The sequence below is a fragment of the Macaca mulatta genome, chromosome 12 (assembly GCF_049350105.2).
Source record: "Macaca mulatta isolate MMU2019108-1 chromosome 12, T2T-MMU8v2.0, whole genome shotgun sequence".
NCBI classification, from domain to species: Eukaryota; Metazoa; Chordata; class Mammalia; order Primates; family Cercopithecidae; genus Macaca; species Macaca mulatta.
In genome coordinates, this window is record NC_133417.1 from 82,581,585 (window position 1) to 82,595,023 (window position 13,439).

The window sequence follows — 13,439 nt, forward strand, 5'->3', positions numbered from 1 at the left end:
GGTTGAGGTTGTATTGAGCTATGATTGTGTCATTGCATTTCAGCCTGGGTGACAGAGTGAGACTCTGTCTCAAATAAAATAAAATAAAATAAAAATAAATAAATAAATAAACAAAATATTTCTTTAAAAAATATTATTCTGGCCGGGCGCGGTGGCTCAAGCCTGTAATCCCAGCACTTTGGGAGGCCGAGGCGGGCGGATCACAAGGTCAGGAGATCGAGACCACAGTGAAACCCCGTCTCTACTAAAAATACAAAAAATTAGCCGGGCGCGGTGGCGGGCGCCTGTAGTCCTAGCTACTCAGGAGGCTGAGGCAGGAGAATGGCGTGAACCCAGGAGGCGGAGCTTGCAGTGAGCCGAGATCGCGCCACTGCACTCCAGCCTGGGCAACAGCGTGAGACTCCGTCTCAAAAAAAAAAAAAAAAAAAAAAAAAAAATTATTCTGGGCTGGGTGTGGTGGTTCATGCCTGTAATTCCAGCACTTTTTGAAGCCAAGGCAGGAGGATCACTTGAGATCAGGAGTTTGAGACCAACCTAGCCAACATGGCGAAACCCTGTTTCTACTAAAAATGCAAAAAATTAGCTGGGCGTGGTGATGGGCGCCTATGATCTCAGTTACCTGGAAGGCTAAGGCAGGAGAATAACTTGAACCCAGGAGGCAGAGGTTGCAGTGAGCTGAAATTGTGCCACTGCACTCCAGCCTGGGCGACAGAGCAAGACTCCATCTCAAAAAAAAAAAAAAAAATTAGGTTTTATTTTCTCTATATTTCTCTTTGCTATATAAAATTTTCATATTTATTTAATTATTCAATTTATAGTGGATATTATAAAGTTACTTTTTAAAAAAAATGCAGTGGTTTTTAGTATATTTACAAAGTTAAGCAACTATCACTACAATTATAGAACATTATTATCATCCTCGAAGAAACCCCATACCATTAGCAGTCACTCTCGTTTTTTCCCAAACTCCCAGCCTTAGGCAACCACTAATCTATTTTCTCTATTGATAGATTTGCTTATCCTGCACATTTCATATGAATGGAATCTTATGATATGTGGTCTTTTGTGACTTGGCCTCTTGCACTGTTTTCAAGGTTTACCCATGTAGCATGCATCAGCATTTCATTCATTTTTATTGCCGAATAATATTTCATCGTATAGATGTTTTATTTATTTGTTCATCAGTTGATTGACATTTGAGTTGCTTCCAGGATATTATGAATAATACCTGTGAACATTCACATACAACTTTTTATGTGGATGTATGTTTTCATTTCTCTTGGGGATATACCTAGAGGTAGAATTTCTAAGGCATATGGTAACTCTGTTTAACTTTTTGAGGAATTGACAAACTGTTTTTCAAAGCAGCTGCATCATTTCGCATTCCTGCTAACAATGTATGGGGTTCCAATTTTTCCACGGCCTCACCCAACGCTTGTTATTGTCTGTCGTTTTTGCTATAGCCATCTTAGCAAAAGTGGTATCTCATTGTGGTTTCAGTTTGCATTTCCCTGATGACCAATGATTTTGAGCATCTTTTCATGTGCTTTGTGGCCATTTACATATTTTCTTTGGAGATATGTCTGTTCAGATCCTTTGCCTATCTTTTAAATTGCGTTGTCTTTGTATGATTTGCAAATATTTTCCCATAATATGGGGAAATTTACTTTCTTGATAGTGTCCTTTCGTCCATGAAAGTTTTTAATTTTGATAAAGTTCAATTTGATTTTTTTTTTTTTTTTTTTTTGAGACAGAGTCTCACTCTGTCACCCAGGCTGGAGTACAGTGGTGTAATCTGGGCTCACTGCACCCTCTGCCTCCTAGGTTCAAATGGTTCTCCTGCCTCAGCTTCCTGAGTAGCTGGGATTACAGGTGCTCACCACCACACCTGGCTAAATTTTGTATTTTTAGTAGAGTCAAAGTTTCACCATGTTGGCCAGGCTGGCCTTGAACTTCTGACCCCAAGTGATCAGCCCACCTCAGCATCCCAAAGCGCTGGCATTAAAGGCGTGAGCCCACTGCGCCTGGCTGTTCAATTTAATTTTAATGAAGTTCAAATCAACATCTCTGGACCAACATCTCTGGGTCATTTTGTCTTTTGTCTCCTGTGCTTTTGGTTTCATATTTAAGACACCATGGTTAACCCCAATCTGGAAGATTTGTACCCCTATTTTCTTCTAAGAGTTTTATAGTTTTAGCCCTTACATTTAGATGTATGATCCATTTTGAGTTTATTTCAGGGTATGCTGAGAGGTAGGGAACCAACTTCATTCTTTTGCCTGTGGATATGCAGTTGTCCTTGAACCATTGTTGAAAAGACGTTATCTTGGCACCCATGTTCAAGATCAGTTGACCATAATTTTAAGGGGTTTATTTTTGTACTAGTCACTTCTTAATCAATGCTTGATGAGAAAAAAACAAAACAAAACAAAAAAAAACGAGTGTGAGGCCCCACACAGTCCTGTGGTTCACAGCATTTTGCATCTCATAAAATTAGTATTAGTAATTATTTCATGTCTATATTTCCCACCAGTTGACAAGATCCTTGAGGGCAGGGAAGATGATGTCTTCCTCATTGCTGGATACACAGTGCCTTGCTTCATGCCCAACACCTGGAGGCACTCAGGCAGGCTTTCCTGACTGACTCACTACTTCCAATCCTGACCCTCTGGCTGTGGGCCACATTAGCCTTTGTCTTCATGAAGTGACTCCCATGACGCCTGGGACCATGATACCTGAGAGGGCTCCAGGACAGTTTTCTTCCTAAATATCAAGGGATAATGGGCACAGCAGGTGTCAGCTCTGGGTGCATGCATTTACAGATATCTCTGGAAAAGAACTGAGGGCTAACCCTGCCACATCAGCCAGGCCTCCCCTGATGACACGGTCATCAGTGGTGCTCCGTAGTCTTTGTGAGAAGACAGAAGCATTTAGAGCTATGTTTCTACCACAAAATTAATTTCATTTATGTCTGCAGAAAATGCCTTACCTGAGCCTACAGATAAAGGCTCCTTAGTGCTGTACTACTGCACCCGCCAGCTCACCAGTGCTGGCAATTTACTCATATTTTTTCATTTAATTAAAAGACCTGTGGTATTGCTGCATTGTAAACTCTTCAGAGTATGCCTCTGAAACAGTTTTTAAAGGGGGAAAAGCTTTTATTTGAAAGTAGAGATGAGAGAATTTGGGTCATAGTAGGTTTTATACATTAACTGTATGTATCCCAAGCTAATATTTTTATTTTTATAACCAAATTTGGTGACACCACCAAAAAAGGGATGTTTTGACAAACTAAGTCAATGTTGCTTTGAAAACCAAAATAATTGGTGTGTGTTTCAACCTATGTAGCTCCTGACCTTTTGTACATAAGCAACTGATTAAGAATAGTCAAAATTAGCAAGACTGCATTCTTACTTCAAGCAGGTGAAACTATTCAAACTAGGAGCTAGTTCTCTTGCTTTTCCTTGTTTTTAAATGTCAGCAAAGAATGATGTCTTAAAACTTGAAGACCTTATAAATACCTCCAAATGTTCAAGTTCAGTTAATTTGGGTTCTCATAAACAGACATTCTTGACAATTGATACATTCCTTGAGTATCATTGAATCTACTGTGCTATGCCAGGCTTTAAAATGCTTTGCACCACTCTCAGAGTCATTGGGTTTTATGTTTTTAGCTAATCATTGGTTAGTAATAAAGAGGCTGCCCCTCTTGAGGTGGTGACTGAGGCAGTTATGTCTTCTGTATCCTTATGCTTAAAAACAGCATCACCTTGAGCCTACAGTAAACATTCTTAAGTAATAACTGAGCAGGTGAGTCCAATATAAATAGCGTTCCAATCACCAGAACCTAGTTCCACAGGTGAAACTTTTTCCTTTTGCAGACAAAGAAAAGAAACAGAGATTTGAAATGATTTGTTTTTGGGATTTTGAAAGTTGGAAATTGGAAAATAAAATCTAGCTTCTCAAAGCTAGACAGCCTGCCTTTAATTTTTGCTGCACAGTGTTTCTATTCTAAAGTAGGCATACATGAAATGCCAGCACTGGGCTTTGAATTATTCAAATTCCACTTTGCTCATCCTCCCTCGTGCCTACTTGTCCCACTGTGGGTGCGCAGGAAATGCTTGTTAAGTAAGTAGCTCACCACTCTTAATCAGAGACTTGGGAATAAGAGTGTTTAGCATTTAAGTTTAATTAATGTTTTAAACTTTCAGGAGTGTTTCCTTAAACCCATTTTCAGTCTTTCCCATTTCCAACTTGTAATTTGTAGTTGTTTTTGAAAATGTCATTCAAAAGGGTAAATATGTGATAATTAAAGGATGAACTCACCGAAGGAGTGAGTTTGAGCTCTAATCTCTCCCGATCTCCTTGTTCAAAGAACTCACTGGTTACAAGTTCTGCCACCTGAAACATACAAATATTTCAATTCATGGTTATGTGTAGTTTATCACGAGACTCGGAAGTTCTTTCTTGCTTATGTATTTGGTGATCCTCATCAACACAGACAATCATTTAAAAAGCTTATGAGGAAATAAGTATATTAACCTTTCATGTTGGAAATCAGTTTCATTCATTTAATCAGGAGAACTTGTGCAATGTAATTTTAGATGCATGTCAACAGGCAATCTCCCACTATACAGCTTCCATATTTGGGTTGAGGCAACAGGTTGCCAGCTTCAAAGCAGGAAAAGTTCTTATACAGAAAAGTGAAGCAAATATTCATTTAATAATAATGTGTAATTATTATTATATTATGTAATGATAGTTTAGCCAACTTTTGATTGTTTCTATGTAGAATCTTTATTTTGTTGCATACTTTTATATTAGCCCAGCTTCATCTTGCCACACGAAAACTCCTCAACTCCCTCCCTACCAATATCTGTATGCACTCTGGGAGGGATAACCCCAGGGCACATCCTCTGCTTCCCACTGTTGCAATCAATCAAGAGGCAGGACTAATGCTAGATTCACTGTTAATAGCAGACTTTTACAGTAGGTCACGGTATAGTTTGAAGAGCGTGACTTGGTCTTCAGGCTGTCTGGATCTACGCACTAAAAGTGTTAATTTATGGTAGGCGCTAGTTGGTACAAGGACAATGGGACGTTTGTTCTACCTTAAACCTTAAACAGAGACTTATATTTTTCTGCTTTTAATCCATTAGCTTGGATGGTCAGCAGCTACTGATTATTGCCAAGCTAAACAGATTTCTTTTTTTTTTTTTTTTTCTTTTCTACACCTTCACTTCTCAGGATAACTTGTGAGAAGCAAATTGATATAACAGATTAAATGTTGAATGGCTATTTTCAACGCTACTATGGTGTGCATCCAGGAAATTTCTGAGATGAACTAGCTGGATTTAAAAAATATTGGAAGAGTAGAATAAATCCCAGACAACTTCATGGCAAGAGGACATGGATACCAAACAAATGTTTCTCTATTCCAGGTTCTTATGAAGATAAGGTTCTTAAATCTGGCAAAGATGAGACAGTTTGATTTTGGTGAAGTGCATAGTATCAAGATAACTCCGTTGATCTCTCAAAAGATTTGGTCAGTCACAGATTATGGAAAAAACTGAAACACAACACTAAACTCACACACACACACACACACGCACACACATATCTGAGAGTAGCATGTGTGCAGTCATATATAAAGAAATCAAATATCCAGTAACTTCAGATTTCTAATATTTCTATTAAGAAACATGGGCCCTTTTCAAGAATTTAACCACAAAAAAACTAGTTGGAACTGACTGAAAAATCCCTTCACCCCAATCTCTTGTATATGTGCCTGTTTTCTAGGACTCAATTCACTTGTCTCCTCTCCAGTCTCTCCTGCTACCCTGCATTTCAGCACACCAGGCTTCTCTCTTCTTTCTCTGGCCTTCCTTTGAAGAGGAAATGGTCCCCTAAGGGTATGACCTCATTTATTCAGTTCCCAGAACTCTCCCTCAGATTGCTCTAAGCTAGGTCTTTTGCATTAAAGAATGTAAATGTGCACATCAGGCACCTCAAGGTGGGAGTCCTGCATGGGTCTGTAGCCCCTGAAAAGAAAAGAAATTAAAACAAAATTCTGTCCTTGCTCTTTCTCAAGTAGTTGTTGGTATCTCCCCTATGCTCCTTTCACAGCTTAACTTGCACAACTGCTTTGTTTGTACTTAAAAACCCAATCAGGAACATTAAGTGGTTCCTGATTGAATTTTTTATTAAAGAAGGAAATTGAGATGCTAATCAGGCCTTGGGGGAATCACTGGGGAAACCCACATGCTTAATCTTGTTTGCAGGAAGGGAAAGTAGAATAGACCCCAGCAGAAAACATTTTGAAAGGGAATTTTAAAAAATCAACATCCAGGAAGTTAGAGAAATATTTTTTAAAGAAAGGCCTATTGTTTTCTCCAAATGTTTCCTAAAATTTTGAAGTGAGCATTAAAAAAAAAAAAAAAAATTAACCCATCAATTTGGAGACAAACAAGAATGAGATTGCTAGCTTAGAACTGCGACAAGCTTTCTGATAGAAACATTAGGAAATACATGGTTTTGTGTTTTATTTCCCTGAACTCTTACGTTTCTGCACTTTTCAACAGAAGCTCACATCCAGAAAATAAAATAATATTTACACTAGTGACTGAGAAGACCACCTACAAGCAGCTATTGGGCCTCCCAGGTTGGCCTAAAATATCAAGGCAGAAATTTTTTTCCTTGCAAGTACTTTGCCCTGTCACTTTCCTGTCCCCTGGGGCTACTGCTCCTTGAGTTCTTGACATGCTTTTTACTGGGGTTTCTGAAGGTGCTGGCACATCATACCTCACCCCATTCCCTTTCTGGTCTTCTCTAGTTTTCTCTCAGTCCTCCTAACTTCCTCACACTCTCCACCTCCTTCCATCCCTATTACAGGAGCCTCCCCGAGTACTACACTTTTCCCCAATACCTGGAAGAGCCTCCTACCTCTTCCCTGCAGTCTACTCACCAACTCTCCCAGAAGGGAGACCTTCCCGTATGGGAAAGGGGAGGGGGTAAGATGAACAGTGGGCAGAGATGCGGAAAGAAGCTAGTCAACCACGCAAATTCTTCACAATTATCCTGCTTTCTGTGACTTTTTGTAACTTCAAATATGTCACACTGAAATTTAAACCAAAGCACAATTGGTGGAATACTCTATAGGAAAACTGCCTGATCTACATTGGACAGTGTGAGCAAGAAATAAGCCTTTATTTGTGTTGAACGACTGAAATTTCAGAATGTATTTGTTACTGAACCAAGGCCTAGCCTATCCTTGACTAATACAAAAATTGGTACGGAAGTGAGGTGTTGCTATTAAAAGAGAAAAGAAGAGAAAGAGAGAAAAAGACCCTAAAACATGTGTCATCAGCTTGGGGGCCAGGTATGAAGATAATGAGGAGGCTATAAGGATGAGAATCCATGGCAAAATAATTTGTACAATTATAACTAAAAGCTAACAATGTTCTGAATAAACTTACAGTCTTGGGAGATAAGATTAGAAAACAAAATGTACATAAAATGTGATGATTGCCATTGACTGTTTTGCTAGGAATCACAGGAAGTGAGTTTAGAAAAGGAGGAACAGGCTTATAACCAGGAATGAAAGGGAATAGAAACAGTCACAAATTCAGGGACTTGTAGGGATGGAAGACAAAATTACTTCTCAATTCCAAACTGTAAAAATGAAAATTGTGATACACTTTGACGAAGTTTGATTAAGACTCAGCTTTGTAACAAGAATCAAATCAAAGGTACTGCCAACACACCTAGGGTTAGATTCTGAAGGAATTTATAGTTTGCAGCATATCCTTTTAACTGGACAAAAATGGCACAACGAAATGATTTACCTATACGGTTCTCTCACTGAAGGCTGTTAGGCCCAAGGCACTAGGAATTAAGTCAGAAATGAATAAATATATTTGCCATATTTCTTTATTCCTAAATGTAAAGAAGCAAATAAATACAGAAAATCCGGGATGTTTGTATGGAATGTGGATGTGGTTATGGGCAAATGGAAAGGACTAGAATCAAAGACTTAAAAAGCTGACTAAACGTACAAGAGAGTTTTAGTGCTAAAGAAACCCTAAGCCCATGATTACACAAAACAGGTATTGGAACTTCAACCTTCTTTAGGTGAGAAGAAGGCAGTTTGACCTCCAGATAAAGCTAAGAAGCGTGATGGGAAAGGAATAATTTCCCAGGGAGGATTGAAAGGTCGAGGGAAAAAGGAACTGGAGAGCATCTCTCAGAGAATCAGGGTCCCCTGCATGGTAGGGCACCCTCACAGTGAGTACCCAGCGGAATTCTAGAGTTGCCATGGACCACTCACCACTCCACATTGCTATGAATATCACTCATCTCTTCCCTTTCTGAACAGGAGTGTTATAATGGATATTTTGTCTTTTCGGTGTATGTTGGATGCTGTATTTTGGGTGTGTGTAGGTCTTTAACCTGTATCCAGATCTGTTGTAGAGACTAGCATGTATCGCCCAGAGATCCTGGACTTAAGAGTTTGATGCCATGACTGATGGGACATTTGGGTTATCTTTCTTGGAGGAAGGATGGGTATATTTTGTCTGCTGGAGGGAGAATGAATCACATTTTTGGTGATGAGAAGGGCAAACTCTGGTAGTCACACGCTCACTATTTCTGGCTTTCTCCTTTCTGAGCAAATAGAAGGATGGTACTTCCTGGTTGGGTGGGGTCATGTGACAAGTTCTGGCTCATGAATTGTTGCGGGGAGAATTTAATTGCCAGTGCAAGACCTTCCAGGGCCTCTGTCAGAGTAATCTAGGTAGTGGCTGTTCCTTCAGCCCCAATACAGAATAAGGACAAAGTGGCACCTGCCAACCTTAGGTGCCCATGTTTGTGAGCAATTTGTTGTTTAAAGCCACTGAGATTTTTGGTAAAATGGTAACATAGCCTATTCTGTGGATACACTTGCATCATTTAAAAATGCTGACTGATGCATATGTGAAGGAAACCATAAAACACTGCTAAGAATGAAAGCTTTGGAGCCTAACCTGCTAGAATCTATACCTAGCTCCACCACCTACAAGCTGTATAAACTCAGGCTGCTTATCCTAAGTCTCATTTTTCCCATTTGTGAAATGGGGATAATAACTATATTAGTTTCCTAAGGCTGCTGTAAATTACCACAAAGTCAGTGGCCAAAACGACAGGAGTGTATTCACTCATAGTTCTGGAGGCCGGGAGTTCTACATCAGTTCACCGGGCAGAAATCGAGGTGTCAGCAGGGATGTGCTCCCTCTGGAGGCTCTTGGAGAGAATCCGTTCCTTGCCTCTTCCAGTTTTCCTTTGCTCATGGCTGCATCACTGCAATCTCTGCCTTGTTTTCACATTGCCTTCTCTTCTGAATGTGTAATTTTCCCCTGCTCCCTCTTATAAGGACACTTGTTATTGGATTTAGGGCACACCTGGATAATCCAAGATCAGTCTGCAGTTGAGATTCTTAATCATATTTGCAAGGATACTCTTTCTTTTGAAGGTAATATTTACAGGTTCCAGGGATTAGGACCTGATACCTTTGGGTGGCCATTATTCAGCTGAGTACAATTTTAAGGATTAAATGAGATAATATACATAAAACAATCAATAAATATTAGTTATTTATTGATATGGAAATGTATCTTATTTTCCCTAAAATGTGAAGTCTTTAGATGCCAAGTTACTGTTTTCGACCTCACACAGTAGGTGCATAATAAAACGTACATAATGATTAACCTCTAAATACTATCAGCAATCCACGATCTTAAGTTGGGTAGTTACTTAAATTGAAAACTGTTCTTATAGAACTAATGCTTTGTGGCAGAGAAATCAGATAGGTGGTAAAAGCATGGTTTGTTTTTCTGCAAATTAAATTGGATACTGCATATTTTGACCACAGAGCTTTCTGATATCTAAATAATATTTAAAAAGAAAAATATCATTTCCTTTTTGCCTCCTTTTATTTTCAGATATAAAAAAACAAGACCTTGTGCTAAGACATGATTATCTTGCCAAAAATCCTATCTTTGAAACTCTTGCCTTAATGGTCAATGTATTATTCAGATTTAGCACATTAAAAATATCTTACAGGGTTGGAAATATTATTGCTTAGTGAAAGCACGATAAAAAAAAAAAAAAGGCTGTGCGGTAAACTATGTCGTGCCTAAGCCTCCTGCTATTTTTTACACCATGTTAATACTGATGCAAATTGACTAGGGTTTCAGTGCCTGGTAGTCTGGGCTCTGGGAATATTGTGTCCCCCTTACCGCCCCCCCAGTCCCTCCTCTGCTGAGCCCTGCCATTAATCACCACTTGCCTGTCTCGAGATCTCCCACGGTTTGGTCACGGCTCCAAGGTCACAGGCTGTCATTAACATTGATCTGAAAAACAGAACCAAACAAAACAGCCTGAATAATCTTTTGTTGCATTCCTAAACAAACCCGTCCTAGATACATAAATAAATAAAATAAAATGGAAACGAGGCCAGCTCACATCTTCCTTTCTTCAACAAGGGGCAGCACTGTTTACAGTGCCTGTGTTCCGCATCTCCATCACGTGGCCACGCTGCTTAGGAAGACAAAGCTCTCACACATCCTCCGGTGGCCCTTTTGTTTTGTCTGCAGCAAATCAAGGAAAGCAAAGCACTACTTTCTCTACACCTGAGCTAAGCAAGCTCTGCTTAAAATAATTTAGAATGGACAATGTTGTTCTTTTTTTTAAACTATAAGCAAGAGAATCAGTATATAACACTATATACATGGCTGATGAAACTACTTACCAACTTATCATTAATTGATGGGAACGAAAGAAAACCCACACCAAAGAGGCAAGGCACATGCCACATAAGGGGCTCCTTCATTTTCATCTGCTCTATAGAGCTAAGATTTATGGGCAGGAGCCATATCGTTTCACTCCAGTTTACTACCTGGCTCCAACCATGGTTTACAAGCATTATGAAGAAGAAACATACTCAGCTCCAGCTTTCATTAATTTGGGCACATAAGAAAGCACAGGAATGGTCTGAATCAGAGTTCTGAGGGGCAGGGTTAACTATAATTCACACTGAACCATGGAAACACGGGGAACAATTCAAATTGTAGATAGCTCTGGTGCTTATATATAATTTAATGTGGTGGGAGGAGGAAAAATAAGGCACACTCTGTCCCAAATCCGCTTTCTTTGTGCTGAAAACCAGCAGAATGTGATGAAAAGTAACATAGGATTTGAGCTGGGGAACCACATCTTGGCTAACTGCTTTTGGAAGAAAGGGGTACGCAGCCAAAGGTCAGAGGGCTGTCCTGATGTCGGGTGTTAACACTTCATACCCTGCCAGATCTAATGCCTTGGAAACATGTCTGCTGCCCAGATGGCAGAGCATGCTTAGATGGCAGGGGGATCCCCCCACAGGAAACCCCTCCGGGGAACAAGGCAGGGTCACACATAACAATAGGTCATTCAAGTCACAACCAGGCGGCACCGGCATCAGCAGCCCTCTGGACCCAAGCAGCACTGATGAAACCTCTAATTCCAAACATCCCTGTGTTAAGCGCTACGCAAAGGGAGACACATCAGCCTATTCATTTTTGACCTTCTGTATTGGGCATTTCTACACTGCTTACTGTGTGTCCGCCTCTGTACTAAGTGCTTTACTAACCAACTGCTAACTAAACTACTTGTCGTCACCACCCCCGAGGTAGTTGCTATTATCCTTATTTTACGGATAAGTAACAGAAGCACGCAGAGATGAAGTCACTTTACCTTCCCAAGGCGAGTAAAGGATTCAGGATTCTGTGCCTATCACAAAGCTACCAGATGCCCTCTTGCTACACATGGATGCTGTCAGAACTGGAGGGGGACAAGACTGGCTAAAGCATGGGATTTCTCAGCCTCTCTCCTGCAGAGCAAGTAATCTCTGTGAGGTTTGCCTATTTGTATCACAATGTGGATAATTACTTAGGTTCTGTCCAATTGATAATTTGAAACTTACTCCTCAAATGCATATCAGTTGATCAACAAGTTTATTGAGTATCTGCTAGGTGCTCAGATGATAATTCTAATAGCTACCACTTATTGGGAAGCCTCCACAAGGTGATTGACTCAGTCTCTATATGTGGTAGCAATACTATTATCTCTTATTTACAGATAAAAAAAAAATAAGGCTCAGAAAGGTTAGGTAACTTGCCCAAAGTTGTACAGTTAGGAAGTGTCAAAGCTAGGATTGGAATCCTTTGTCTGACAGAAGAATCTCTACTTCAATGAATACAGGGGAGCAGGAAGTCCACACAGAGAAGGGACACAGGAGAGGCTGAGAGGTAGGACGGGTGGAGTGGCTGCAACCTTTGTCCGTCTGGCACTGGAGAGTCAGCTAAGGCCGGGGACTCACAAGGGACCTGGACAGACCTTTAGGGAGGAAACTTTAGGTGGCGGATGTGAGGATGGTTTGAAGAAGGAGAGGGTGGAAGGAGGGAGACTCATTGGAGACATAAATTGACAAAAGCCTAAAAGGAAGGAAGGGAGAATGGAAAGGAAGACTGCAGGAGATACAGGGATGGAAGATTGCAAAGGAAGAACTGAAGAGAACAAATGAGCAGTTCTATCTTATTTTTTAGATTAAGGCTCTTCAAGAAGTGAAGGATCTTTTTGAGAGTAAGAGACCAGGGAGAGAGTTTCTACCAACTGTTTTAGACTGAGGTCCCTATAATTCTAGTTCAATTTACAGTGAGTTAACATACCTCTCCTCTATATGCCAAAATTATTTCAATAATCATCTTGTGACAATCATTATCTTCTTGTTCTGTAGTTGTAAAACAATTTAAAATCAACAAATTTTAATGTTAAAGATGTATTCAAATTGAGTAAAAAGATTTTGTGTACAGACTGAAATTTGTACTTGCCAAACAAAAATACGACACTTTGCAGTTTGCACTTTCACTGTTTTAAATTTTAAACATGAATAAAAACCATGAATGATCACATAAAATGACAGAATGAAAGTATCTCAAGTTATGTGTCTTCATATTTACCATCACTGTGCTATCATTGTTTATTCTGAATATAGTCTTTAAAAGCAGGAATATAGTTCTGCAAGGTTGGAAACACAAACGACAGCCAGAGAGTTTGAGAGGTTCTGAACAGTTAGGAACTTACTATTGAAAGTGTGTAGCTGCATCCACCTACGTCAGGAGCCAGCTGTATGCCTGGGCATTCTTAGAATTAACTTATGTTACGTGTGCAAATAAAGGATAAATAATAAATGTGCTGATCTGAAGCTTTCATATCAATTATTTTTTATCTTAACAGTAACCTCAGCAATTGTTTCGAATTTAAACCAACAAAAGACATTTCTTAGGAGGTATGTCTCACCATTGACTATTTAGAATTGCTGGCACATGGTGATAATAAAAAGCAGACTGACTTTTAGTTGGTTTTATTAC

At 39.7% G+C, this 13,439-nt stretch overlaps 1 protein-coding gene and 1 long non-coding RNA gene across 2 annotated transcripts in view; one reads left to right on the forward strand and one right to left on the reverse strand.

The window, feature by feature from the left end:
* PDE11A (phosphodiesterase 11A) overlaps positions 1 to 13,439 on the reverse strand; it is a 462,469-nt gene that overhangs the window by 38,030 nt on the left and 411,000 nt on the right. The window contains exons 17-18 of the mRNA XM_028830876.2: positions 10,322 to 10,385; positions 4,327 to 4,401 (exon numbers count right to left, since the gene is read on the reverse strand). Of these exons, the coding sequence (XP_028686709.2) occupies positions 4,327 to 4,401; positions 10,322 to 10,385 (139 nt within the window). The remainder of the gene's footprint in view (positions 1 to 4,326; positions 4,402 to 10,321; positions 10,386 to 13,439) is intronic.
* The window catches only part of LOC144333422 (uncharacterized), a 50,251-nt gene continuing 44,990 nt past the window's right edge, over positions 8,179 to 13,439 (forward strand). The window contains exon 1 of the long non-coding RNA XR_013402056.1: positions 8,179 to 8,283. This is a non-coding gene — a long non-coding RNA (uncharacterized LOC144333422). The remainder of the gene's footprint in view (positions 8,284 to 13,439) is intronic.